Genomic DNA, 27044 nt, shown 5'->3' with positions numbered 1-27044 from the left:
CCTTCATAACAAGCATCTTTACTACTTAATAGAGCCTTTCTGGCTGTTATAACCTGCTGCAAGCCTGATACATAGCCAGATTCTGGCTTCTGGTGGGAAATCTTAGCCCATTATTTACAGACAGCAGTCTGCAGTTCACAAGTTAGCCCATTTATGACAACCAATATGACCACCATGACAGTCTCATCAGACCCCAGAGATCTATTTAATCATGTGAGCAGTTTGTGTTGTAAAATCTGATGACATATTCTCTATAAAGTCAAGACAATTAGCAATTAATACAAAGACAATATTATATTTTTTTAGCATTTTGTTTTTAGTAAATATTAGCAGGATACATTGTACGACATAAAGATTATAGCGCATGGCAACACTAGCAAAGGAGCCGAGCCTAATGATTTATCCCAGTGCCTGTCATTGTCCTGATGTGTCTTTTGTGGCCATTGTGTTTGACCGCCATCTGCGCCCCTCCTCCCCCGGTCCCTTGGTGCTTTGTAAAGTTCACTGATGTCATTAGCAGATTATCCTTTAACAGAGGGAAGCCCTGTAGGGGAACAAGTTTTTACTTGTCAAGGTATCCAGTGAGTGTAATTGCACAAGGTCTGTTTTGTTTAATCTTCCTCTTGATTTCACTTCATGTCAACCTGCTGAGCGCTGAGAGTGTGGCAGGGTCTGGAGCAGTGGGGTGTAGTGGACGCGTGGGGTGTAGTGAACAAGTGGGGCATAGCGGACGAGCGGGGCGTAGTGGACAAGTGGGGTGTAGTGGACGTGCGGGGTGTCGTGGACAAGTGGGTCGTAGAGGACGTGCGGGGTGTAGTGGACAAGTGGGTCATAGAGGACGCGCGGGGTGTCGTGGACAAGTGGGTCGTAGAGGACGCGCAGGGTGTAGTGGACAAGTGGGTCGTAGAGGACGCGCGGGGTGTAGTGGACAAGTGGGTCATAGAGGACGCGCGGGGTGTAGTGGACGTGTGGGGTGTAGTGGACAAGTGGAGTGTGGAGGACACACGGGGTGCAGTGAACACAAGACTCCTCAGAGTGGAACCCAACAGTCAAAGTGGAGTGACTCTGAGCTGAGCAGCCACCAACACTCTCCAGGTAAATCCCAGAAACCACTTTATTACGTCACTAAACTAATATTTTTCTTTTCTTTGCAATGCAGAATCCAGATGTTACTTTAACCTAAAAAAATGGCTAAGAGTTTTATACTGTAGGTCTGCTGTCATATAAATTTATCTTACCTCCATGTGCCTATGATTTCATAGTGCTGGTTCACAAGTAGCATTTTTTTCCGTATGATTTTATATGCGTTTTACGGTAGCAGCAAAAAAAAAATCAATTTCTAAAAACTCATTCTCATTGTGCATTATTTTTCTTGCCTTTTTTTAATCTGTGGAGTTTTTTTTTTATGTCAATTCTTAGGCTACGTTCCCACAGTGCATTTTTAGTTGGTTTTTTTACACTGTGTATTTTTGAAAAAATGCAAGTAACCTATGGGTGACAAAAATCTGCCACATAAAAAACTCACCGAAAGCTCATTGTGGCAGTTTTTTTCTGAGCTTTTTTACCAAACAAATAAGAACACATAAAAATAAGAACACATAAAAAATTGCATCAAAAATGTGCATAATGTGCTCAGCGTTTTTCCTGATAACGCTCATTCACGTATATAAAAAACATAAGAAAAAAATAACATTTCTGTAAAAAGTATCAAGGACACACGTAATGTATGTAGTATCTTTCCTGCCAACACAGAGCAAAAAATCACTGTGTGAACACACCCATACAAAGGCACGTTAGATGCTAAATTACGGAGGTATTCTCCTCTAGAAACATTGTATGAAGTTGTCATAAGGTCCCGCACTCGATGCCCACAGCTACACATTACTCAGCCATGCAGACTTTGCTGCCCCATAGCGCTTCCTTACGAGGCAGTCCTGTGGGCATACATAAGGGATACACTTCATGCAATTCTTGACATAGGAATTTCATCTTGTAATTTTTATTCACTGCTAATGTGAACAAAAAACAAAACACAAATATCATACGAATAACACTACAGAAGAAAAATCATCCATTTTTTTTCTGAATGGAAGACACTTAGTGCACGCTGCAATTTTTATTCACGTGAACATTCGGTCCATTTTTTTAAAAAAAAGGTCATCTAACCGGCCCTATTGAATAACTTTGCTCCGAGTGAGGTCCATTTTTTCCATGGACAGCACTTGGACAGAAAATACAGTTATATATGGTCCCCAAGATATGACCTAATTGCTCACCAGATCTGTAACACACAACTAAACACTCGGAGAAATCATATGTGCCACCTTAGTCTTATATACCCCATCTAAAAATTGAACCTTTACACCAAATTCATGCATCTGTATATCATGTACAAGTACGAACTGCAATGCATGGTCCCGCCATGGGTCTTCTGATCCTAACATCCGGTCAGCAGATGTACACTCCAGGTAAAAGCTGGTGGTCTTTTTCCTTAAGCGGTTTTGCTGTTGGTTTTGACATTGTTTTTGCAGCAGCTCCAAAGCCGAAGTTTTTACATTACCATTGTGGATAGAGCGGGCGTTTTATAAAGCGCACCGAAGGATGAACATGCTACTACTTTTAACCACTTCAAGGTTTCTGAACAATGAAGAGACGTTAGATGGGAAATGTGCACAGCAATGTCGTTTTTTTGACACTGCTCCATATGTTTATTTTTGGCGGTGAATTTTCAGATGGATTCCAGATGTAATTGGGTCGCCCTCCCAGGGCTGTGGGGTACTCGGTACCGGGCCCGATGAGCTTCAATGGGAGATGTCACGGCAGCTGGGACCCGGCCCGTGGCCCTGGGCGCCCATTGTAAAAGGGGGGATAGTTCAGTGTGCTTTTAATGATTAGAGTGAATGAGTCGTGACGCCACCTGTGGTGTTCAGCAAGGAAGATGTTAAGCCGACGCTGCATGCAGATCCTCTGGGACAGATGGTGTGGTGCAGCAATGATGTTATAGCCCTCCACAGGCAGGGCTGTAGTCCCAGGGCAGAGTAGGTGAAGTGACACGTAGATGGTGTAGTGTCGGGCGCAGGGGAGGTAGCAGTGCCGGGCAGGTTGGCGCAGGAATAAGTGAAGGATACCAGGGCATGTAGTTCCAAAGCTTTACTCACAGTCTGTTGTGGCACAAGAGCTCGCATCTGTGCCGTGTCCTCCGGGTCAGGAGCTCAGCTAACTTCCAGGCAAGATGAAGTACTCCTTTCCAACACTCCGCCAACATATGTGCCTTTTCTGAACGTCTCCCTCTTAGCGCCTTTAGTGAAGTACTCACAGTACTGAGCTACACTGGAGTTCCTCCTGTCAGATGTTCCTATGAACTCTACAGTCATGGCCAAAAGTATTGACACCCCTGCAATTCTGTCAGATAATACTCAGTTTCTTCCTGAAAATGATTGCAAACACAAATTCTTTGGTATTATTATCTTCAATTAATTTGTCTTAAATGAAAAAACACAAAAAGAATTGTCCTAAAGCCAAAATTGGATATAATTCCACACCAAACATAACAAAGAGGGTGGACAAAAGTATTGGCACTGTTCGAAATTGGCACTGTTCGAAAAATCATGTGATGCTTCTCTAATTTGTGTAATTAACATCACCTGTAACTTACCTGTGGCACCTAACAGGTGTTGGCAATAACTAAATCACACTTGCAGCCAGTTGACATGGATTAAAGTTGACTCAACCTCTGTCCTGTGTCCTTGTGTGTACCACATTGAGCATGGAGAAAAGAAAGAAGACCAAAGAACTGTCTGAGGACTTGAGAAACCAAATTGTGAGGAAGCATGAGCAATCTCAAGGCTACAAGTCCATCTCCAAAGACCTGAATGTTCCTGTGTCTACCGTGTGCAGTGTCATCAAGAAGTTTAAAGCCCATGGCACTGTGGCTAACCTCCCTCCCTAGATGTGGCCGGAAAAGAAAAACTGACAAGAGATTTCAACGCAAGATTGTGCGGATGTTGGATAAAGAACCTCCACTAACATCCAAACAAGTTCAAGCTGCCCTGCAGTCCGAGGGTACAACGGTGTCAACCCGTGCTATCCGTCGGCATCTGAATGAAAAGTGACTGTATGGTAGGAGACCCAGGAAGACCCCACTTCTTACCCCGAGACATAAAAAAGCCAGGCTGGAGTTTGCCAAAACTTACCTGAAAAAGCCTAAAACATTTTGGAAGAATGTTCTCTGGTCAGATGAGACAAAAGTAGAGCTTTTAGGGCAAAAGCATCAACATAGAGTTTACAGGAGAAAAAAGAGGCATTCAAAGAAAAGTACACGGTCCCTACAGTCAAACATGGCGGAGGTTCCCTGATGTTTTGGGGTTGCTTTGCTGCCTCTGGCACTGGACTGCTTGACCGTGTGCATGGCATTATGAAGTCAGAAGACTACCAACAAATTTTGCAGCATAATTTAGGGCCCAGTGTGAGAAAGCTGGATCTCCCTCAGAGGTGATGGGTCTTCCAGCAGGACAATGACCCAAAACACACTTCAAAAAGCACTAGAAAATGGTTTGAGAGAAAGCACTGGAGACTTCTAAGGTGGCCAGCAATGAGTCCAGACCTGAATCCCATAGAACACCTGTGGAGAAATCTAAAAATGGCAGTTTGGAGAAGGCACCCTTCAAATATCGGGGACCTGGAGTAGTTTGCCAAAGAAGAATGGTCTAAAATTCCAGCAGAGCATTGTAAGAAACTCATTGATGGTTACTGGAAGCGGTTGGTCGCAGTTATTTTGGCTAAAGGTTGTGCAACCAAGTATTAGGCTGAGGGTGCCAATACTTTTGTCCGGCCCATTTTTGGAGTTTTGTGTAAAATGATCAATGTTTTGCTTTTTGCTTCATTCTCTTTTGTGTTTTTTCATTTAAGACAAATTAAATGAAGATAATAATACCAAAGAATTTGTGTTTGCAATCATTTTCAGGAAGAAACTGAATATTATCTGACAGAATTGCAGGGGTGTCAATACTTTTGGCCATGACTGTACTTGTACGGCAGACAGCTGTAGCCTGCTTCAGGGACTCCTTACTACCTAGTCCCGGCTCACTATCGTTGCTGTTGTGCCCCCAAGTCTTGTGTGGGAATAAAGTGGTGACAACTTCTATTCCTCCGGTGTCTGCTGCAGGACTATTAGTATCCATACAACCTCGGGGACCGGACCCCGGCCTTGCGCTTAGAACTTGGGAAGGGTTCTCCTCTAACCCTAATCCTTAGTTCTCCTCTTCTCCCACGTTCCGTACTAATCCTTTCCTTCTTATGGAGAGTCAGGCTTTCTATCAATGTTCCTTTCCCATGCCAGCAGACGCAGGTCACTGAGGTCGACTGCAGCACTTCCTTCATCTATCCATCCCAGTCAGGGGATCTCCTTTCACAGACTGACCTCGTCAGGTGTCCCCACCTTACCTGGATGGTGGGGTACCACACCTCAGGAGGAGGTGCAGTACCTCTGTGGCGACTGAACCCTAAGGAGCGCCACATAATCCTAAAACAGACATCGTGTGTACATATCCCAATGTTTCAGGGTAAAAAAAAATGCTCCAAATATGGTTGAAAAACTCCTTAAATTTTCTTCAGAAAACCAAAAAACGTCCCAAAGTCTATTTTGCGGAGTCATTTTGCTGAGTTTTCAGAGCAGAAATGCAACATTTTTGAGAAGTTTTAATATTTGGAGGAAAATTTGGAAAGTTTCTGCTCAGTTTCTGATCCAAAAACTCTTCGAATAACTCTTCATAGACGTATCTCAAGAGTTTTCTGAAGTTATTTTCACTACAAAATTCATAGTTTTTGACAGTCTCCAACAAAAGCTTTGTGTGCACATAACTTCAAATCCGGCTTTACACCAACTGACTGCGAATTTAAACAACCGCTGATCAGCTACATATCTGACAATCGGCGATTGTTTAATAGCTTGTTTAGACAGGCAGTCCGTACTTCAGTAATATTTCATTTTATGTGTATAGACTGTCATTCTTCTCGGCAGCACATGTGCTGTTTACACATATGCTCTTTCATACGGGGGACTACACTTCTCTCATACCCCAAGATCAGACAATAGAGCAGGTGGAGGCGTTGGCCTGCTCCTATCATCAAAATGTACCTTTCAGGTTATCCCTCAAGCACCCTCACTTGTCTTTCCTTCTTTTGAGGTCCATGCCGTCAGACTCTACACCCCCTTCTCCATGCGAGTGGCGGTGGTATATCGTCCTCCCGGCCCCTCCCATCAGTTCCTGGATCATTTTGCCACTTGGCTTCCACATTTTATCTCCTGTGACATTCCTACCCTCATCATGGGCGATTTCAACATCCCCATTGCTCTTCCACTCTCCCAATCTGCTACTCACCTATTATCTCTAACCTCCTCGTTTGGCCTTTTGCAGCTTACTAATTCTCCAACGCACGAAGACGGGAACTCCCTCGACTTGGTCTTCTCTCGGCTTTGTGCAGTGGATGATTTTGCAAACTCCCCTCTCCCGCTCTCTGACCACAACCTTCTTTCGTTCTCTATCAAGAACTGCCAGGCTGCTCAGGTCACCCCCACTGCCCATATTTATAGAAACATACAGGCCATTAACACCCAGAAACTTATGAAGAACTTGCACACTTCATTGGCTCCTATCTCCTCCCTCTCATGTCCTGATTCTGCATTGAAGCATTACAATGAAACACTTCAAAGTGCCCTGGATGAATTTGCTCCTCCTATACATAGAACACCACAACACAGACGGCGACAACCCTGGCACACCCTGCAAACACGTTTCCTGCAGCGGTGCTCCAGGTGCGCCGAACGTCTGTGGAGAAAATCCAACCTACCCGAAGATTTCATCCATTATAAGTTTATGCTTCGAACATACAACACTGCCCTTCACCTCTCAAAACAAACCTATTTCAACACCCTCATCATCTCACTGTCCAATAACCCTAAACGTCTCTTTGACACTTTTCATTCTCTACTCAACCCAAGAGTGCAGGCCCCTACCACGGAGCTTCGAGCTGACGATCTGGCCAATTACTTCAAAGAAAAATTTGACCAGATCCGACAGGAAATTATCTCCCAATCACCTCATACCATGCACTGTCCTCCCTCCCTCACTGCATCTAGCTCACTCTCTGACTTTGAACCAGTCACAGAAGAAGAAGTAAGCAGGCTCCTTGCATCTTCTCGCCCAACCACTTGCACCAGTGACCCATTTCCGTCACATCTACTCCAGACCCTTTCCCCTGCTGTCACCCCTCACCTAACTAAAATATTTAACCTCTCTCTCTCTTCTGGTATCTTTCCCTCCTTATTTAAGCATGCCATCATACATCCACTACTTAAAAAAACATCCCTCGACCAAAACTGTGCTGCTAACTATAGACCTGTTTCTAATCTTCCCTTCATCTCTAAACTCCTGGAAAGCCTGGACCACTCCCGTCTTATCTGCTATCTCTCAGAAAGCTCTCTTCTCGACCCTCTCCAATCCGGTTTCCGCTCTTTACATTCTACTGAAACTGCCCTCACTAAAGTCTCTAATGATCCACTAACAGCTAAATCAAATGGTCATTACTCCATGCTAATTCTCTTGGATCTCTCTGCAGCATTCGACACTGTGGATCATCAGCTCCTCCTCACTATGCTCCGTTCCATTGGCCTCAAGGACACCGTTCTCTCCTGGTTCTCCTCCTATCTCTCTGACCGCTCCTTTACTGTATCTTTTGCTGGCTCCTCCTCCTCTCACCTTCCCCTTACTGTTGGGGTTCCTCAAGGATCAGTCCTAGGCCCCCTCCTCTTCTCTTTGTACACTGCCCCTATTGGTCAAACAATCAGTAGATTTGGTTTCCAGTACCATCTCTATGCTGACGACACCCAATTATACGCTTCTTCTCCTGACATCACGTCAGCCTTTCTAGAAAACACCGGCAATTGTCTAAAAGCTGTGTCTAACATCATGTCCTCACTATATCTGAAACTGAACCTGTCAAAGACTGAACTCCTTGTGTTTCCTCCCGGTACTAATGTACCTATACCCGACATTGCCATTTCCGTGTGTGGTTCTACTATTACTCCCCAGCAACATGCCCGCTGTCTTGGGGTCATACTTGACTCTGAGCTTTCCTTTGTCCCCCACATCCGATCACTGGCTCGCTCTTGTTATCTGCACCTCAAAAACATTTCTAGAATTCGACCTTTTCTTACTTTTGACTCTGCAAAAACTCTTACTGTTTCTCTTATTCATTCTCGTCTCGACTATTGTAACTCCCTTCTAATCGGTCTCCCTCTTACCAAACTCTCCCCCCTCCAATCTGTCTTGAATGCAGCTGCCAGGATCATATTCCTCGCCAATCGTTACACCGATGCCTCTACCTTGTGCCAGTCATTACTCTGGCTACCCATCCACTCCAGAATCCAGTACAAACTTATTACTCTCACCCACAAAGCCCTCCATGGCTCAGCACCACCCTACATCTCCTCCCTTGTTTCAGTATACCATCCTAGCCAAGCCCTCCGTTCTGCTGATGATCTGAGGTTAGCATCCTCAATAATCAGAACCTCCCACTCCCGTCTTCAAGACTATACACGTGCTGCGCCAATTCTTTGGAATGCACTTCCCAGGTCAATACGATTAGTCCCCAATCCCCACAATTTTAAGCGTGCCCTGATAACGCATTTATTCAGACTGGCCTATCGCCTCAACATATTAACCTAATCTATCCCTGTGTGGCACAGCCAAAAGTTTTTTACCATAACCAGGTTCCCCGCATCATGTTCCCACATGCTTTATGCATCCACTAGCCCTCTGCATCCGTACTGTTACACACTTAACATTATGGCTGGTCCATACAATCAGGGCAACTGTTACCACCCACCTTTCGTGTTTTTTCCTCATAAATTGTAAGCTTGCGAGCAGGGCCCTCATTCCTCTTGGTATCTGTTATGATCTATGAGATTATTGTTATGCTGTAATGTACACTCACTGGCCACTTTATTAGGTACACCTGTCCAACTGTGTGTTAAGACTTAATTTCTAATCAGCCAATCACATGGCGGCAACTCAGTGCATTTAGGCATGTAGACATGGTCAAGACAATCTCCTGCAGTTCAAACCGAGCATCAGTATGGGGAAGAAAGGTGATTTGAGTGCCTTTGAACGTGGCATGATTGTTGGTGCCAGAAGGGCTGGTCTGAGTATTTCAGAAACTGCTGATCTACTGGGATTTTCACGCACAATCATCTCTAGGGTTTACAGAGAATGGTCCGAAAAAGAAAAAAAATCCAGTGAGCGGCAGTTCTGAGGGCGGAAATGCCTTGTTGATGCCAGAGGTCAGAGGAGAATGGGCATACTGGTTCGAGCTGATAGAAAGGCAACAGTGACTCAAATTGCCACCCGTTACAACCAAGGTAGGCAGAAGAGCATCTCTGAACGCACAGTGCGTCGAACTTTGAGGCAGATGGGCTACAGCAGCAGAAGACCACACTGGGTACCACTCCTCTCAGCTAAGAACAGGAAACTGAGGCTACAATTTGCACAAGCTCATCGAAATTGGACAGTAGAAGATTGGAAAAACGTTGCCTGGTCTGATGAGTCTCGATTTCTGCTGCGACATTCGGATGGTAGGGTCAGAATTGGGCGTAAACAACATGAAAGCATGGATCCATCCAGCCTTGTATCAACGGTTCAGGCTGGTGGTGGTGGTGTCATGGTGTGGGGAATTTTTTCTTGGCACTCTTTGGGCCCCTTGGTACCAATTGAGCATCGTTGCAACGCCACAGCCTACCTGAGTATTGTTGCTGACCATGTCCATCCCTTTATGACCACAATGTACCCAACATCTGATGGCTACTTTCAGCAGGATAATGCGCCATGTCATAAAGCTCGAATCATCTCAGATTGGTTTCTTGACCATGACAATGAGTTCACTGTACTCAAATGGCCTCCTCAGTCACCAGATCTCAATCCAATAGAGCATCTTTGGGATGTGGTGGAACGGGAGATTCGCATCAGGGATGTGCAGCCGACAAATCTGCGCCAACTGTGTGATGCCATCATGTCAATATGGTCCAAAATCTCTGAGGAATGCTTCCAGCACCTTGTTGAATCTCTGCCACGAAGAATTGAGGCAGTTCTGAAGGCAAAAGGGGGTCCAACCCGTTACTAGCATGGTGTACCTAATAAAGTGGCCAGTGAGTGTATATTGTCTGTACAAGTCCCCTCTGAAATGTAAAGTGCTGCGAAATATGTCAGCGCTATAGAAATAAAATTTATTATTATTATTATTATTATTATTATTACACAGAACAATGTGCTGCCGACAGTACCGAGAACAATGATTTTTTTAAATCAGCTAAAAGATCATTTCAAACGATGAATGAGCGTTTTGCTCATCTGTCATGTAATAGGCAGCCTCTTTATCCAGCATGATTATTTGGAAAGGAGTGTTCCTAAGAATTCCCCAAAACTAAAATATGGTTGACCCTGACAATTCAGGTGGGATTGTCTAACGATCTGTTATGTACAGATGCCACTTGACTTTCTCTTGGTGCCAGTTCTTGAAATCCAATATGCCAAACACTTTGTTGCTAAGGACTGGAAGTAACCTTCTCCTGTACACTCCAATTAATGATAAACATGCATGCTCAGCCGAGCGTGCATGTTTAAGGAGGAGCTGGAATTGCTTACGGACGAATGCACATGCAATTATCTATCATGTATGGACAGCTTTGGACTGTTTCGCTTGGAGGGGTATTAAAAAAATTATCTGGCACAATAGAAATTTCGTAACTTGAGCTTGGATGACTGACAGCATGTCTGCTGTCATGAGCTACAATACACTCACACCATATTTTATTCTGTAGGAAAGGTCAGGCAGGTAGAGCTCCAACTAATCCTGAGGATGGTGCAGTTTTCATTGTGTTTGCCAAAGAAATGTATGACAGGCGTGCCAAAAAGAAACATGAGCCGTCTTCTGGAGGGCGTAGAGGGTTCGCAGAACCCTCTTGAGCCAGGATGCCGGCCAACTTCATTGGGGAAGGTTGCGGTTGACTCCAGTGATTTTTTTTTTTTCAATGAGTTGTTCAACATTTCATCTATTTTGAGGTGGATGATTCTCACGAACAACATGGTAGCTATGAAATTTTTGTTCCCTTTGGTTGTTGCGAGGGACGAATTTTGCTTTCAACTCGTTTCATGCCCAATTCCTCCATTGGCATTCGCTGACTAGAAATCCATAAAGTCCAGGTAAATTCCACAAGTTCATCAACAATCCGACTAAGATCTTCCAGAATGTGATGACGGATATTCGACACATTTTCCTCTGTGTGGGGGGAAGGGGTCAAAGGACGTGTGGAACGAAGTTGATCATACATCACATTTCACCTTGGGAGAACCATTCAGAAGCTTGGATTTTATGCTTGGCAGCTTTCTTGTAGGCCGTTTGTAGCCTGACAACTGTTTCCGATGTTTTTTTTCCCAAAAAGAAGCAATCTTTCATAGCCGAAAGTTGTTTGTGTGAATCAGACAAAACAAAATAGGAGAAAGATTGGATAACTTGTTGAAAAAAAATCACTGAAGCCAAACGCAACCTTCCCCAACGTCAGCTGTCCTTCTGACTCAAGAGGGCTCCACGAGTATTCACCTGGAGGCGAAAGCTTGTACTCCAACGCCTCGTCCTCCAGAAGATGACTTCTGTTTCTTTTGGGTATCCCTCGCACTCTACACACATCCCGTCTCTCTATGCAGAGTTGAAAGTGACAACTTTAAAGGAACGTATGAGGTTACAAATGATAAACCATAAAAGGGTCTCATAAATACCGGTAACTCCCCCAACTCCCACATATACATTCAAGATGAGCTCAGTCGAGCGTTCATGTGTTTTCAATGTGGAGAGAAGAGAAAGCCTCTGTGGTGGTAGCTTTATCTCCAAGGAACGCAAACGGATGGGGCAATAAAATTGAAGCTGCAGCCGATCACTTCTACAAGTTTGCATACTTGAGTGTAATTTAAAGGAATATTCAGACCCAACATAAATTTCTGCAGTCACTTTATGCAACTTCAGATTGCTGAATCCTGACAGTGCGCACTGTGCGCACACTTAGGATTGCCCACTATTTCCAGCCCAAGAAGGTAATGTAACTGACAGTATGCAACTTGATAAGTGCCGACAAGCTTGAAAATCCAATTTTCTCAATGTTTTATTTATTTTTAATATTTTAGCAAAACAAGAAGAAGAAAATAGGAGTTGAAGGTGAAAACATAACAATTATATCAGTATTTTCCTCAAATTTTAACACGTGCTTGGGAGATAAAGGGTTCGATACTGAACCTACGGGAGCACTAACGATTCACACAAAATACTTGCCTTGACTTAGGCGTTGGCATCCCATGCTATAGCGAAATACAATAGCAGACAAATGGGGGAAATTATAACAAATTTTATTCACATGGTGCTGACATTTCCTACATGGAGCTTCACCTGCGGTACAGAGAGCTCAACAGGTCCAATTGAAGCGCGCGAGCGCGAAACGATCATCGTCCCAGCTCTCTGTTCCACCAACAACTCTCCTGACCTGGATGTTTTAAAAATTCCCGAAATAAAGTGAAATTTTAAGGACGGTGAGTGCCACTCTTTTTCTACTTGCCACATGGACTGCATCATTGTCTTTTTCACGAGTGGGCACCGAGGAGTCTGATTTAGGCAGCCAATATAGCAGATTAGATTTACACAATTAATCCAGCATATGTGCTGCAGTGGTGCGGATCATTTTGTCTTGCTTGGCATTTCAAAAAAAAGCAAGAATTTGTTGCAGATTTTCCCTGTTAAGTTTATTGATAATGAAGAAATCTGCAATCAGAAGCAAAATACGTACGTTTAATTGTTCATACTAGATACATCTAAAAAAAAACATGAATACCTTTCCCATCTTCTGCAGCCCCTGTGGTGATGCTTGTATAGTCTCTTCGTGGTCTCTGTTACCTGCAAAGATGATGTGTCGACCACTTAGTAGCATAAAGGAGGGGCAAAAGGGCTTTTGTCCTGGGCTCAAAATTCCTAGGGTTGCAAAATTTCTAATGAAAAAAAGAAAATCAAAATGGCATAGCTAGCACAGAGTGAGCACAACTGCACGCTGTGAGGATTCTGTGCCACCGATTCGCACACTTCCGGCCACATTTCTGCAGTCTATCAGCGGTAGCCTGTCTCCTAGACAAGGAGTGCAGCACTTACAAGCTAGTTGCATACTTGATGTTACCGATTGGAAATACAGGGGAATCCTTATAGTGTGCACACTGTCACGATTTGGTAATCAGCAGACACACAGAGTGATTTTTAGAACTTGAAGATGGGGTGAAAAATCCCTTTGAGTGGACACTCTGTTCTGGTTTCATGGACTTATAATTGAAATGTAATTGTATGTTGCTATATTCCATACATGTCCTAAGGACAGATGTGTACGTGGTATTTATTGCTTATTGTTTTGATCTTTGTAATCCTCCATCATTATACATCTACCGCACACTGTAATTAGCATACAAGCACTGAGATTACGAGTCACGTGATAATCACCATGGTGCATTACCGATAAGTCTCTCCTTATAAACCAGTTTGGAGAAGATTGATTTATCATTTGTTATTCACGTGTAACTTCTTGTCTTTTTGGAAGATGTCTATCTTTAAAGAGTCTCCTGGACTCTAGTGGTTTGGTGATTTCTAGGAGATACGTGGACAGATACAGGTCTATGCCTGGCTGTTCTGATTCACTTCTGTCCTAGCAAAACCTTGCACCACCATGCAGACCCAATGGAGACCCCATTAGATCTTTACCATTGGGTCCATTCTGTTCTAAGTAGGAAACTGATTTCAGTAAATACAGATTAGAAGACCGAAGTTCACCAGAAACATTTATCACTCACACATCCATAGGACATCTACAGAGTTCTGAAGACATCCAAGTGCATTTGTTTGGCAGTTTTAGGAACTCACAAAGAAAGAAATGCACAGAGCAGCTCATGTGCAACCTCATCTCCAGTCACAATGGCCATGACCCCTTTCCGAACAGAGAATCCGGGAACTCTTGTTCTGGAGGTATTTGTGGGTCCTATAGGATAGATGGGATTCTTATATACCATGGAAATGCCATAAATGTCTGTGAGTTATTAAATGCATCATTAGACACAATTCCTCTCATACTGAAGCCATGGCGGTGGCCAGTTGATCATCATGGGTCTACTTTTCAATTTCTGAGCAAAGAAGGCCACCCGCAAAGTCAACAGTTTGCCAGAGATTTGTTTGCAGGTGGTCTTCTTTGCTTATAAGATGAAATGTAGAATTACATGGTAGCTATTCAGCTGTTACATTGCAGCCCTCTGTTCTTGCTCCTTCTTTGACATTAATATGACTTAATTGATAATAATCGTCAAAGTTTGGTTTCATGCATTTGACGTTCATGAACAAAGTACGGACTGGGATGTATTGCCTGACCGCAGTCTCCTCACCCAAACTTCACAGCTTCCTTTATGCCTTTGAGGCTGTTGGGTTTGGGTCAGGAGACCCGCTGTCAGTCAGTACATATATTGTGGTCCATACTCAGACCATGAATTGAATATCAACCCAGTCAAATGTTCTGGTGAAGGCAGACATTGCCATGGAGAAAGCCATCAATCGGTCAGTAAAATTAACCAGTTTGGCCAACTTTTATCCACTTTGTTTGAGGTCATTTACACTGTGCATCATTGCAGCCACCTTTGCAGCCTTTATGACCTGTGAGCCCTTACTTGCTGACCTATCAGCAAATGCCCAAATGTCCTCATATCTTTAGGATTTACCTTGTATGATACTATGTTTTCGGCATTATATTATATTGATTTTTAAGAGTAACCTTATAGCAATGTTCTCTTCTTATAAGATATGCAGCAGAAAGTAGGTAGACTAACTGCGGAGGCAGAACTGGCAAGAAGATGCTTACAACTGAGTGAAGAGCGTGGTCTTCCGGAGAAGTTGGGCTATGCCACCTATGAATGGAAAGCTCTCCATTTAGCTTCCTGGAACGGGAACACTCGTCTTGTTAAACAACTTCTACAGCAAGGAGAAATGATTGATGACCGGTATGTGTAAATTTCCACCAATGTCCTCCCCTCACACCTCAATAGTTAAGATTATTTGTGGACATAAATTTATCTCCAGAGCTGGGTGCTTTGTTGGGTTTTAGTGCCCTTTCATGGTGTTAATTCTTTCCTCCCCATGGTGTCCACTAATAGTGTTAACACTATACACATGCTGGTGATTACTGACTTAGGCTATGTGTACATGTTGCGGATTCCGCTGCGGGTTTTTCCGCGCGGAAACGCAGGTAAAACCGCAGGTAAAGTGACCTGCGGTATTCCTGCGTTTTGGTCTGCGGTTTTGCTCTGCGGTTTCACACCTCTACTATGTTAAAGGTGTGAAACCGCTGCGGAAACCGCCCAAACAATTGACATGCTGCGGTTTGTAAACCGCGCGGAAAAAACCGCAGCGTGAGCACAGCGTTTTCGAAAACCCATAGGCTTTCATTGTACTGTACCATGTCAGCGGTACTGCTGCGCTTCCGCAGGGCCAAAACCGCTGCGGAAACGCAGCAGAATCCGCAACATGTGCACATAGCCTTAAGGCTCTTGTAGGTGACTGGGCAACCGAAAGGAGATATCTTTGATTAATCTAGACAGGACAATAGATGTGATTTCAATGAGATGACCATTCATATACGGGGACATTTGTGTCATTCGAGCTACTTCTTGTGGTCTCTGCGCTAAGACTTAACTAAACAATTACAGTATTTGTTAATCCTTATAGATGATTCATTTCCACTCACAAAAGATCCTCAGGAATTTGTTGATCTAGTTGACGTCTACAAATCATTGACATAACAAGTGGACTTACATATCCACGACATGCAGAAATATACCTGATTGTAATGGTTGACGTGTATACAGTATACACTCCTTAACATTAAATAGCAACTGTAAGAAGTCATGGAATAGTGGAAATCACATGATGGATAGACATGTTACTGATGAGAAAATGGAAACAAAATCCTCAAAACCTCTCGATTTATCCAGTATCGAGTATGAACGCTGTATCGAGAAATTCCCGCACTTACACGCCTTGGTTTCTATTAATGATTGTCTGAGGAATGTTCTGCCTTGCTAAATGCACTTGAGGAAATCATCAAGATCCGCTGCTGGCAGCTCCCTTCCATTTGCAGAAAAAGACATTGAAACCATCCAACTTATTTATTTTCCTGGTATTGAATTCCTAGAATTGGAAATTCTTACTGACTGAAGTAAGTGTATAAGAATCAATTTAGCTTCTCTCAGATAACCAAACAATGGACCCTCCTCTATCAGAACGAGGCTGTGCATTGGTATGAACCCACAAAGGGCATATGGGGCAAATTTGACTTGACACAACCTTGCATGACATCCTCCACTATCACGGATACATCTAAATGGCTGTGCTTTCAATGTTTTTTTATCATATAATGGTAAAAATTATTTTTTTCGAGAAGATATTGAGATTGTCCATCAATGTGGTGCCGCGTTGCTGGTAGGAATATATACTCACACAAGTAGAGGATGCTACAAGGTAGTAGTTTATTGGGTTGACGTGTTTCGGAGTTGTACCATCTTCTTCTTCAAGATAAAAACAACATGAAACACTGGCTGTGCTTTAAACTTTCTTTAAACTTTTTTTCATACGATGGTAAAACATATTTTTTGTCTTCTTTAGGGATGATCTCGGCTGGACTCCTCTTCACTGTGCAGCATCCAATGGTCACTTAGCTACAGCAAAGCTCCTGATCCAGAGAGGAGCTTCAGTGGATGCCCAGGATGCTTCAGGTTGTATCCCTCTCCACCATGCAGCATGGAGTGGCCATACCCACTTGTCCGAGATGCTACTAATCCGTGGGTCCAGTGCTATTTCCCCTACAATTGGAGGTCTAACAGCCTTACATTTAGCTGCAGCTAATGGCCATACACTCATTGCACAGTTATTACTGAAGCAAAATATAGACCCATGTATTGGTGACAACAACAAGTGGAGCCCTTTGCATTGGGCGACCGTGAGCAATCAGGTCCATATCATGGAAATTCTGAGTGAGCACAATATCTCCATTGAACTGATGGCTTCAGGGAATTTGACCCCTCTACATGTTGCAGCTGAGACTGGAAAATTGGAGGCTCTGAACTATCTCCTGGAAAAAGGAGTTGATGTCAACGTCCAAGACTTGCTGGGCAGAACAGCTTTGGCCATCGCAGCTAGTAATGGTAGCCTAGAGGTATGTATTGTAGCATGATAAACACGCTTTAAGACTATGCAAACTTATATGTACCATAGAGACAGGCCTTGTAATCACTGTGGGGCCCCAGAGGATGGAGGGGATGGGGCAAGTTCATGGTGACCTTGTCCTATTTTAGTTTTGGTGACAACTCAGGTCGTACAATATTAGCAAATAAGAGTGTGTAAAATCAACCCAAAAGTCATGGGAAGGAGACGGGCAAACAAGCATGGTGCGAATGTACATAAGGCAGGAGAAACAGGTATTTAGTACAAGCCTTTGATCTTGAAGTAAAATAGAAATGGGCTTGGATTTAGTTAACCCATAGAACATAGAAGGGCAATATTGCTTAGGCTACATTCCGACGATGAGTTTTTGGTGAATTTTTTTACACTGCGTATTTTTAAAAAAATACAAGTAACCTATTTTATTTCATGGGTGCAGAAAATCTGCTACATCAAAAACTCATCAAAAGCTCATGGTGACAATGTAGCCTTGAAGGGAATGCGTCACCAGTAAACAACCGATTGTTTAATTCATATTTTCATGCAATTTTTTTTCTCCATGTTTCCAATATAAAAAAATGCAGATATCCTGCAATTTTCACACTGACCACTAAGCATCATATTAGACTCATAGTTCTTGTTCTGTGTGAATTACTTTTCAAAGTGTCATTATCATTACAGGTAGGATTATAAAGAAAGGTAAAACCTCTATGCACAGCTGATAACACACAAACCACTAATCACAATAGGTGATATCACAGCTCACCTCCTCCCATTCCTTCCCAATAACCTTTGCCCAGATTAGACCATGTTCATACAATGCGACTATGGGGTTAGCAATGGGGGTATCATATTAACGTCTCTCCACTGCTAACCTTGGGACTTGATGTCACCGCTACAGGGCAAGTGGGAAGAGCGAGGCTAAGTGCCAGAATTGGCGCATCTTAGAGATGTGCCTTTTCTGGGGTGGCTGAGAGCTGATGTTTTTAGCCTGGGGGGGCCAATATCCATGGCCCCTTCCTCGGCTATTAATATCAGCCCGCAGCTGTCTGCATAGCCTTTGCTGGTTATTATTTATAGGGGGACCCTACGTAATTTTTTTTTAAAGTCCCCCATTTTAATAGCTCCATAGGTATTACCTCCTTCCCCAGCTATAAACATCGTCCCCCAGCTGTCGGCTTTCCCTCTGCTGGTTACGAAAATTACGCGAGAGCCCACGCCATTTTTTTTTTCAGAAAAATTATCTTTTATTAATTAAATACATGTACAGTAAGCTGCACACACACTGTACTAATTGTATATGTCACTGACAGCTATATATCTACCGATTCTATTTGTATTTACTGTATGTAATCCATCTCTTCTAGCCTGTCGGCTCCCGCTGTGATTTAACAGTATGCGGCTGCTGAATTGATGGATTTTCTTCTATCTATGCAATATAAATACGTAAATATATGTGTGTGTCACTGACATTTATTTATATATATTGTAAGGTAGTGATCACTGAGTGTATTGGGGGATACTCACTTGGCTGCAGATAAACAAGGTCCGGCACAGGCTTTTCAACATAAACAGTCCATGCGGTTTATTAATCAGCATAAACCGTATACTGCAACAGGCTTATATCCAACAACAGAATGTTCATGATAGAGCTCCGCTCTCTCAGCCCTGTGGTCACACAGGCTGTGCTTTGTCGAGCAACCAGGCTCTATAGCCTCACAGTTATTTTCCCCCTGTCTGAGGTTACCTGGGGTTACCTATTAGTTACTTCTTATTCAGGACGTCCACTCCTTCCTGGGGACTGTCCCACACACACAGGCCATTATACACAGGCCTCACCGGGTCAGCGGTCTCCGACTGTGCGCTTCAGGAAGGCAGCACACCTTCTAGCACGTCGGCTTTCTAGGACCTTCCACACGGACCAATCAGATCCAGGCACTCACTCGTGACCTACCCTGGTCACCTTATATGGTTCGTAGTCACGCCCACCGGTGAGATATGGATCACATGGCTATGACCTCATTGTAGGTCCTATTTCAGACACCCAGCCATACACACACATATACAGGCTTACTATGGGCGTTTTAGACACGCCCCTGGGTGGGTTGTAGGTGACTGGTCCCACCCATCTCACCAAGCCACCTGGAAGCTTTCCCTGGTACACTGCAACAAAAACCTCAGCAGTACCTCTGCTGATTAACACACATTCAAGCTTCCATATATCTATTCTATTCTAACCTGTCACTCTGTGATTTTGCTGTACGCTGCACATGAATTGCCGAATTTTATTCTATTTACATATCTATCTATCTAGATATCTATCTATCGCTTTATCTATCTACCCCATATCTATATATATGTGTGTGTTTTGACCAATATATCCGTTGGAAACAATGTGTAAATGACAGAGAATTGCTGAATATAAAAGCTTATTTTAAAATCGCATTGCAATCATATAGCAATCGCATTGCATTCGGATGTAAATGCTAGGTGTGAAAAATCGTATTGTACTCGCATGACACTCGCATTTCACCGATTTTTCATATGTTTAGTGTGACTCCGGCCTTATACTTTTGCTGCCACTGTCCATGTAGCTGCTGTACACTAAACAAAATGTGAGCATACTATGAGAATTAGTGATTGGTGTAATGTACAACTTACCAGATTTTTTTTAATATGGAAAAAATAATAAGGACAGTGGAATAACTGGAATCCCATGGGACCTGGTGCAAAATTTGGACCTGGGCCCCCAGCTCCACGTTGATTATATTGTAAGGGCCTTTGTAGCATTCTAGATCCCATAAAGACATACATGTAATAGTGTCCCCATCAGGGTACCTTCCTGTAATAATGTCCCCTGTCCTGGCCCCCATCTTGTTAATATCTCTCATCCTAGGCCCCTTCTTTTTATAATATCCCTTGTCATGGGCCTCTTCGAGGTATAATGACCCCCATTCTGTACCCTATTCTGATACAATAACCCCCATTCTGGTATAATGACCCCCATCTTGGGCCCCTTCCTAGTATACTGTCCATTCTGTTTTACAAAACATAAAAATACGAACCAATTCTTCTCGCCTTCCTCCACTCCCACAGGTGTCATCTTATGTAGCAGACTTCTGTGTGCCAGCATAGGCAGCGCATGATGTCAGTGCCACCCGCCCCTCGTCACTGGCACGCCGATGCCAGCTGCCAGCCTCTGGTTGGCCGTCGGCGTGTATTGCAGTGCAGGGAGCTGGAGGGTCTCTGCTCTGCAATATACTTCATCTGAATGGTCATCATCAGACACACATCCAGCTGAAGTAGGCGCTGGCATCGGCAGGCCCACCTTCCGCACAAGGACGGTCACAGTCGCACTATCTACAACTGTGATCGTTATGTCGCTGGAATATGGGAAATTTTACATGTTTTAGTTAGAAATATATATTTAACCTTAACACCTGACTCATCTATACATAGCCTGTTTTGGAGTATTTGCCCCTCATCAGTGTAGAGTAAAGTCTGGCTGGCTGAGTGTGGTGCCCTTAAGGCAACATGGGGGTCGTATTGGTTCTCCGTTACAAGCCAGACTCTGCTCTTTACTGATTAGGGCAAAGGTAGATGAGAAAATTGGCATTTATCTTTGGTCATATTACAAGGCTCATTAAAGAGGTCGAATATTGACTTATAGGACACCCGCCCTTCAAAGTTCATTCATTCCACAAGAAAGTTATTTTGCATCCTTTTATTATTATTATTATAGCGCCATTTATTCCATGGCGCTTTACATAGTAACATAGTATTTAAGGTTGAAGGGAGACTTTAAGTCTAGTTCAACCCATAGCATTGCCTGTAGGTCTCCATCCTCAGCTGGTCTCCTTAAGGAGGACCTGTACTTCCCCCACATTGGTGGAAAGGGAGATTAGGAACTGCCAAGTTCAACCTACAGTATTCAGTCCTTGGTTGTAATTGATATGACCCAGGTGGACCATTGGGGGAAGCTTAGATATTAAATTATCGGCATACACTAATTGGGACTACACTTTCCTATACAGTAAAATCAAAATTTAGTTGGCGTATCCAAGAGGACCCTCTTTTGGGGTACACTAGGTGCATGGGAGCCTATGGACATGTCACTGGTGTATACAAGGTAGAACTCTCGACGTAGACCTTTGGCGTGGCTAAAAATAAGATGTGAGCGGAGTTCTAGATAGGTGTTGGTAAAAGATAAAAGGTGATGTGTTTTCAAAAGAAATTTACTCATTACTCTTGGTATTTTGTAATTTTATTTCCATTTTTTCCTTTTTTTGGGCAGGTTGTTCAGTCACTTTTGGGTATTAAAGCTCAGCTGAACATTGTGGACAATCATGGACGCACCGCCCTACACAAAGCAGCAGCAGCAGGACATCTAGACGTGGTACAGACACTTGTCCAAAACGGGGCCTCATTGAATATTAAGGACAGTCTGAGCCTCACGCCAATGCAGAGGGCGGCCATGATGGGACACAGTCACGTAACCACTTTTCTGCAAGGAGCACTACCCACAGTCCATAACGTACTTTAAAACTGCACGTCACTGATCTGGTGAAAAAACTAGTTTAAAATATAAAAGTATCTGCAAACATCATCTTATAAAAATCCGATCCTCAACTATAGCAGAATATATGCTCATAATATATGCTCATAATTCTGTCGGCTTCGGAGCTGAAATCTCCTATTATCTTCTACTTGTTCAGTCTCTGCTCAAAAATTGCTCTGGTTATTTGAGGTTTCGGAAGTGCCATCTTTGCACCAGGAACCATACATTAATCTGTAGAACAAAAGAAAAAATAACAGTACCATCACATTAAAGGACTTCATATAAGACGTTATTAAATAGAAGTGTTAGTCCTGATGATGCTAGTGTCCTTATTGTTAGAATGGCTGCATGATTCTTTCTGACAGTTTTCTCACTTGAGCCTTTATTTTTAGCCTAGCTGCTAATCTTAATATCAGAAATATACAGCCATTCTGCATTATAAAGTAAGTACAACTGCCTCAACAAGTTTAAGAGATTTGTTTATTTACGTATATCGTTTGTATGTATATTTTTCCTATACAGAAGACTTTGGAAAAAATGGCTGAAAACAAAAAGCTACCGTAATTAAGAGCATGCTGTGTTAAAAATATAAAATAAAAAAAAAATGCTTAAATGTACAAACGCATAAAAAAGCCACAAAACTATGCAGCAGTCGTGCAAATGATGTACGTGACATCATTGCTGCAGGACAAGTGGGGAACACGAATGCGGCAGCGTTGGTGTGATGGGGTATTAAGGGGTTGAGTAATAATTATATTAGAATTTTAACTCGCATACCTTATATGTCTGGCAGCCATCTATCCTCACTCTTTTAAAACGTGCATGCTCAGCTGAGCATGCCTGTGTTTTCGATGGGAAAGTGGACTAACCCATTGCCAGACAACACTGGCGTCAACTTATCTCCCAGGAAAACAAAAGGATTGGGTGTTGTTTTTAACATCTTTAATTCTTCTCGGGAGACCCCTATATGCATTACATGGTCACCCAGTCCCAACAAAATTTTAGTGGGTATAACCCAATTTTTTGGTAATATGTTTGAGAGTCTATAATAACATTTGCATTATGTTAGGCTGGGTTCATACTGCGTTATGACAGTTTGTTAGACGGACTGCGTTACACCACGGCATAACGCGGTGTAGCACAGTCCGTTAATGCTGCCATTAACCCCTATTATCGGGCGCATCGCCAATGCATGCCATAATCGGCAGGCACTAGCGATGTGCCGTCATTCAGTGACAGACCCTTGGATGCGGGCTGCAGCGTCTGAGGGTCCGTCACCACTAGCGCAGATGAATCATCAGCGCTAGCGGGTATAGCATAACGCGATCGCGTTATGCTATAGCATTAACGCAGCACGTCAACGCTATGCGTTGACTGTGCTGCTGTAACGCAGTTTGAATCTGGCCTTACACAGCCTGGTAATATACGTGGTCATTTTCCTTGGTCATTGACATGGTGCTTTTTGAGGCCTTCAAAAATGACACGTTTTTCAAGCAGAAACCACTTCCTTTTTTTGGAGGAGGTTTGCGTTTTTGGAAGCGTTTTTTTTTACTGAAATGTTTTGTACAGCCTTTTAATTGGCCAACGCCTAATTTGGAGTAGATTCCATCAGGATCCGCTTCAAAGAAGAGAAGAGACGTGCACTTTTTTATTTTTCACTATTTTTCAAAACATCTTCAGGAATAAAACAAGCTCAAGAAACCTCTCATATGAACAGCAAGAAACGTCTCATAGAAATGATTAGGAAGAGTTTTCCAAGGGATTTTGAAGCAGTATTTGAGGAGGATTTGAGCTACTCCTAAAAACTCAAAAAACTCATTGGCTATGTACTCATGGAGTCTTTTAGATGCTGGCATAGTTGAGGAGTTTTCCCAAGTGAAGTCGCTTCAGGAAGACGCCCGGTGTTGTTTTCCTGAAGTGGCTACGTCGGCAGTATCACCATCGATCTTAGACTAAGTTCCCACAATTATTTTTTGTTGAGTTTTTTACACTACTTATTTTCGAAAAAATGCAAGTAAACTATAGTGGGTGCTAAAATGGCAAAAACTAACCAAAAGCCCATGGTGGGATTTTCGCCCTACTCAATGCTGTGAAGTATAGAGAGCAGGCGGCTGGGGCGCTACTGCAGCACTTGTTCAGGCGTAATTCGCCTGAAAAAAAAGACATTGTGTGCACGTAGCCTTTTGGAGTCTTTATGCTGAGTTTTTGAAGCAAAAACTAAGCTGAAACTCCAAGTTCTGGAGGAGGATTTGGGAAAGTTTTCGCTCGGTTTCCATAAACTCAGTGTGAACATAGCCTAACTGTATGACAACCTTTTAATACACATCCATTGCATCGCTATAATAAATTTCATTCCCAGCCCGCTGTGTCCCCTCTTATCTCGCGTAGTTTGGTACTTCTCACAGCTGTCATATTTTTTCTTATTTTTTTTAAGCAATGTCTCTGTGAATGATGACTTGTTGCTATGCAATAAAAAAAGCCAATAAATCTCAGTATGAATAGAATCAGAGTCTGCGTCACTTACTGTTATAATTGACTTGATTGTTGTTTACAAGGATTACAAATAAACTTCATTATCTTATAAAACAACTAATTAAAATGCATGAAAGTCACAGTGTACCTGTAATGTCCATGTGCATTCCTCCTTCCTTTTCCATAACAATCCGCCATCCATTGTTCCCATGTGGGAATAGCGAACTCTGTCACTTTCCGGGAAATGGGAATGACTCAGGGTCTGAAGAATTTCACAGGAACATGCCGGAGTCACAGAGAAGTTTCCTGACCCCTGCTGGGTGTTCTTCATTATCAAAATGTGTGTCCTATCTGTCATGAAGCAATTTTTCATTTTTACTCTCACATTTAGGAAAATCGGATCAAACTCTGAAGTCTGATCAGAGAATGACTAGACTAAATCAGACTTAATTTATTTATCAGATGAGAGAAAAACGTTTGTGCGACCCTAGCCTAACATGTTTGGCTGAACCTCCTCCTCTTGACCGCTGCTGGACCCCCACTGAGCCCCATCTGCCTATCCTCACATTTTGCACCCCTATTGACTTCAGTCAGCTGGTTTTCAATAGGGGTACAGAGGTTGGAATTATACTCGTAGACACCAACAACATTGGGTAACCAAATCGAGGGGGCCTATAGCGGTTTTGGATTCGATGTCTAAGAGCTAAATTTTATGTTTCTCCTTATTTGTGACTAATCTGTACCACTCAAGAGGTGCCAATTTATTAATTTCTGCCAATTATTTTATATTCTGATGTCAGTACATCACACGGTAAGGCCGGGTTCGGATGCACGTAATTCATTGTGTCACAAGTGTGCCAATGTCCTCTTGGGAGATCTGGGGTTAGGCGATTTTTATGTACTGTAAATCGCAGGTCTTCCATTTAGCCTGTGTTTTGTTGCTCATATTAAATGGACTTCGTCCCCTTAGGCGCTGAAGAGGTTAACGCCTCTTTCTATGCTGGTTAGAGATCTCACAGTGCTCCATCTCACAGATGCTCCTGACCTGCTAATTTTCTCCCTCTCTGAAACCTGGCAAGACCTTCTTATCCCTACCTGTGACAGTTTAATTCCTTGTTGTTGGCGTTGGTGTGCTGAAGTTGGAATTCGTAGTTGCTGCTGGAGTTTGTTGTGTGCTGTTTTTGGTGTATGCATTCTCCATTATCCTATTTCCATTTGGTTAGTACTTGCCTATCCTTCCCTATCCTTTTGTTATCCCTGTTAGTCTTATGTGTTTATACACTAGCATATCTATCCCAGGCCTCCTGGGGGAGGGGACAGCTTAGGGCACATCAGGAGCATAGTAAGGTCAGAGACTCAGACCTCTCCTCCATCAAGAGTACCCCCGGGATAAGGATAGCTTGGGTCCCAGTTCCAGGGAAAGTTGAGCCCCCCCCCTTCATTACCGAAGACTATCACAGTGTGAAACATAGTCCACATATTATGGATTACAAGGCTCAGACTGACTGCAGGTCTTCACATCTGAACGTACTGCCTCATGGATGGGCTTTAAGTTTAGGTCAGTACATCTGCGATCCGTCCACTATTGCAGTCTGTTTGTGTATGGTTAACTGCGTCCATAAAAACCCATCTGAAAAAGCGAGGAAGCAAAATGCTGCCCTTCTCTGTCTAGGCTGGGTATGGTTTACAGGCTCATTAGTGATGGTATTTGCATTTAATTTTCATTACGCATCTGTCAGACCTGAGTAACTAAAGTATCAATACAAGCAAAAAAGAATTGAAGGGATAAAGAGACAGGAATAAAAGAATGTGCTTCTTTATTATAAATGTAACATATTTACACTACATTAAAAATATTTTTGTTTTGTGCGTCTTCTTTTATTATTACATGTCATTTTTTATGCACATAGTCCTTCCTGACTTGCAAATACCACATACAAGAGAATTAGTCTGATGTGGGGAGAAAAAGAAACTTTAGCAAACGTCCCCTATGTATTTATTATGCCCGTCCAAAAAGAGCATAAGTCACACTCCATAGGCGTTGTTACAACTTTGGGGTGTCGGACGAACGATGCAATGGCCGATCGTTCCGCCAACAGTTATCTAGGCTGACTCTCCCACAGAGAGGAGCACTCATTCGGCCGAGCGCTCTTGTGCAGTCTACAACAATGGATCTGTTTAAAAGCCATCCACTATTTTTCATTTGAAACAGATCCTTTAAGCAAAAAATAGATCCTTCTCAAATGAAAGAAAAACGGACGGTTATTGAACAAATCCATTGTCATAGACTTCCGGCTCAATCACAGCCATGACAAGTATTTGCCGGAAACCCACACCAGCAAATCTCGTTGATTGGCTGCACTGCAGCTTTACAACAAACTTTGGGCTGTCGAGTCCGAACTGTAGCACGGACTTCCTTGAGAAGTCTGTCTTCGGGGTCCGTGCACGGACACTAGGTGTTCGGAACGGGCCCCAAACTTTACCGTTCGGGTTCGCCCATCCCTACTCAGGAGGCTTCACTGTTGACAGACACAAAACTCATGGTAGAGCTCACCTCTACTTCTCTGAACAATCATTCTTCCAGAAACAGTCTGAAGGGGGCTTCATCAGAGAAAATAACTTTTCACCTAGTACTCCGCAGTCCAATCCCTGTACTACCTGCAAAGTTATTTTGCCTAACGAA

General features: G+C 43.1%; 1 protein-coding gene and 1 long non-coding RNA gene across 3 annotated transcripts; one reads left to right on the top strand and one right to left on the bottom strand.

The window, feature by feature from the left end:
- The first annotated feature begins 862 nt into the window (after positions 1–862).
- ANKRD65 (ankyrin repeat domain 65) lies at positions 863–21874 on the top strand. Its single transcript, XM_073585453.1, has 4 exons — positions 863–1095; positions 14918–15116; positions 16777–17326; positions 21626–21874. Exons 2-4 carry the CDS (start codon positions 14920–14922, stop codon positions 21872–21874), a joined length of 996 nt encoding a protein of 331 aa, XP_073441554.1. The 5' UTR covers positions 863–1095; positions 14918–14919.
- LOC141097925 (uncharacterized) lies at positions 21578–27044 on the bottom strand. 2 transcript variants are annotated; one of them, XR_012234094.1, is made up of 3 exons: positions 26916–27044; positions 24510–24712; positions 21578–22120 (listed from the first exon to the last, which is right to left on the bottom strand). It is a non-coding gene; the product is annotated as an uncharacterized lncRNA (long non-coding RNA). The 2 variants fall into 2 exon arrangements; XR_012234095.1 differs by lacking the exon at positions 26916–27044 and adding an exon at positions 25457–25993.

Source organism: Dendrobates tinctorius, unplaced genomic scaffold, assembly GCF_039654945.1.
Source record: "Dendrobates tinctorius isolate UK_male_01 unplaced genomic scaffold, ASM3965494v1 ptg000086l, whole genome shotgun sequence".
NCBI classification, from domain to species: domain Eukaryota; kingdom Metazoa; phylum Chordata; class Amphibia; order Anura; family Dendrobatidae; genus Dendrobates; species Dendrobates tinctorius.
Note: the sequence above shows the minus strand (reverse complement) of the source record. Positions and strands in the feature narration are given on the sequence as shown.

Bases quoted from the DNA above. Each gene is read 5' to 3' on its own strand.
- ANKRD65 (XM_073585453.1), top strand. From the start codon at position 14,920: ATGCAGCAGAAAGTAGGTAGACTAACTGCGGAGGCAGAACTGGCAAGA. The intron at 15,117-16,776 runs GTATGTGTAAAT...TGTCTTCTTTAG, and splicing joins GGAGAAATGATTGATGACCG to GGATGATCTCGGCTGGACTC. The intron at 17,327-21,625 runs GTATGTATTGTA...TTTTTTGGGCAG, and splicing joins CTAGTAATGGTAGCCTAGAG to GTTGTTCAGTCACTTTTGGG.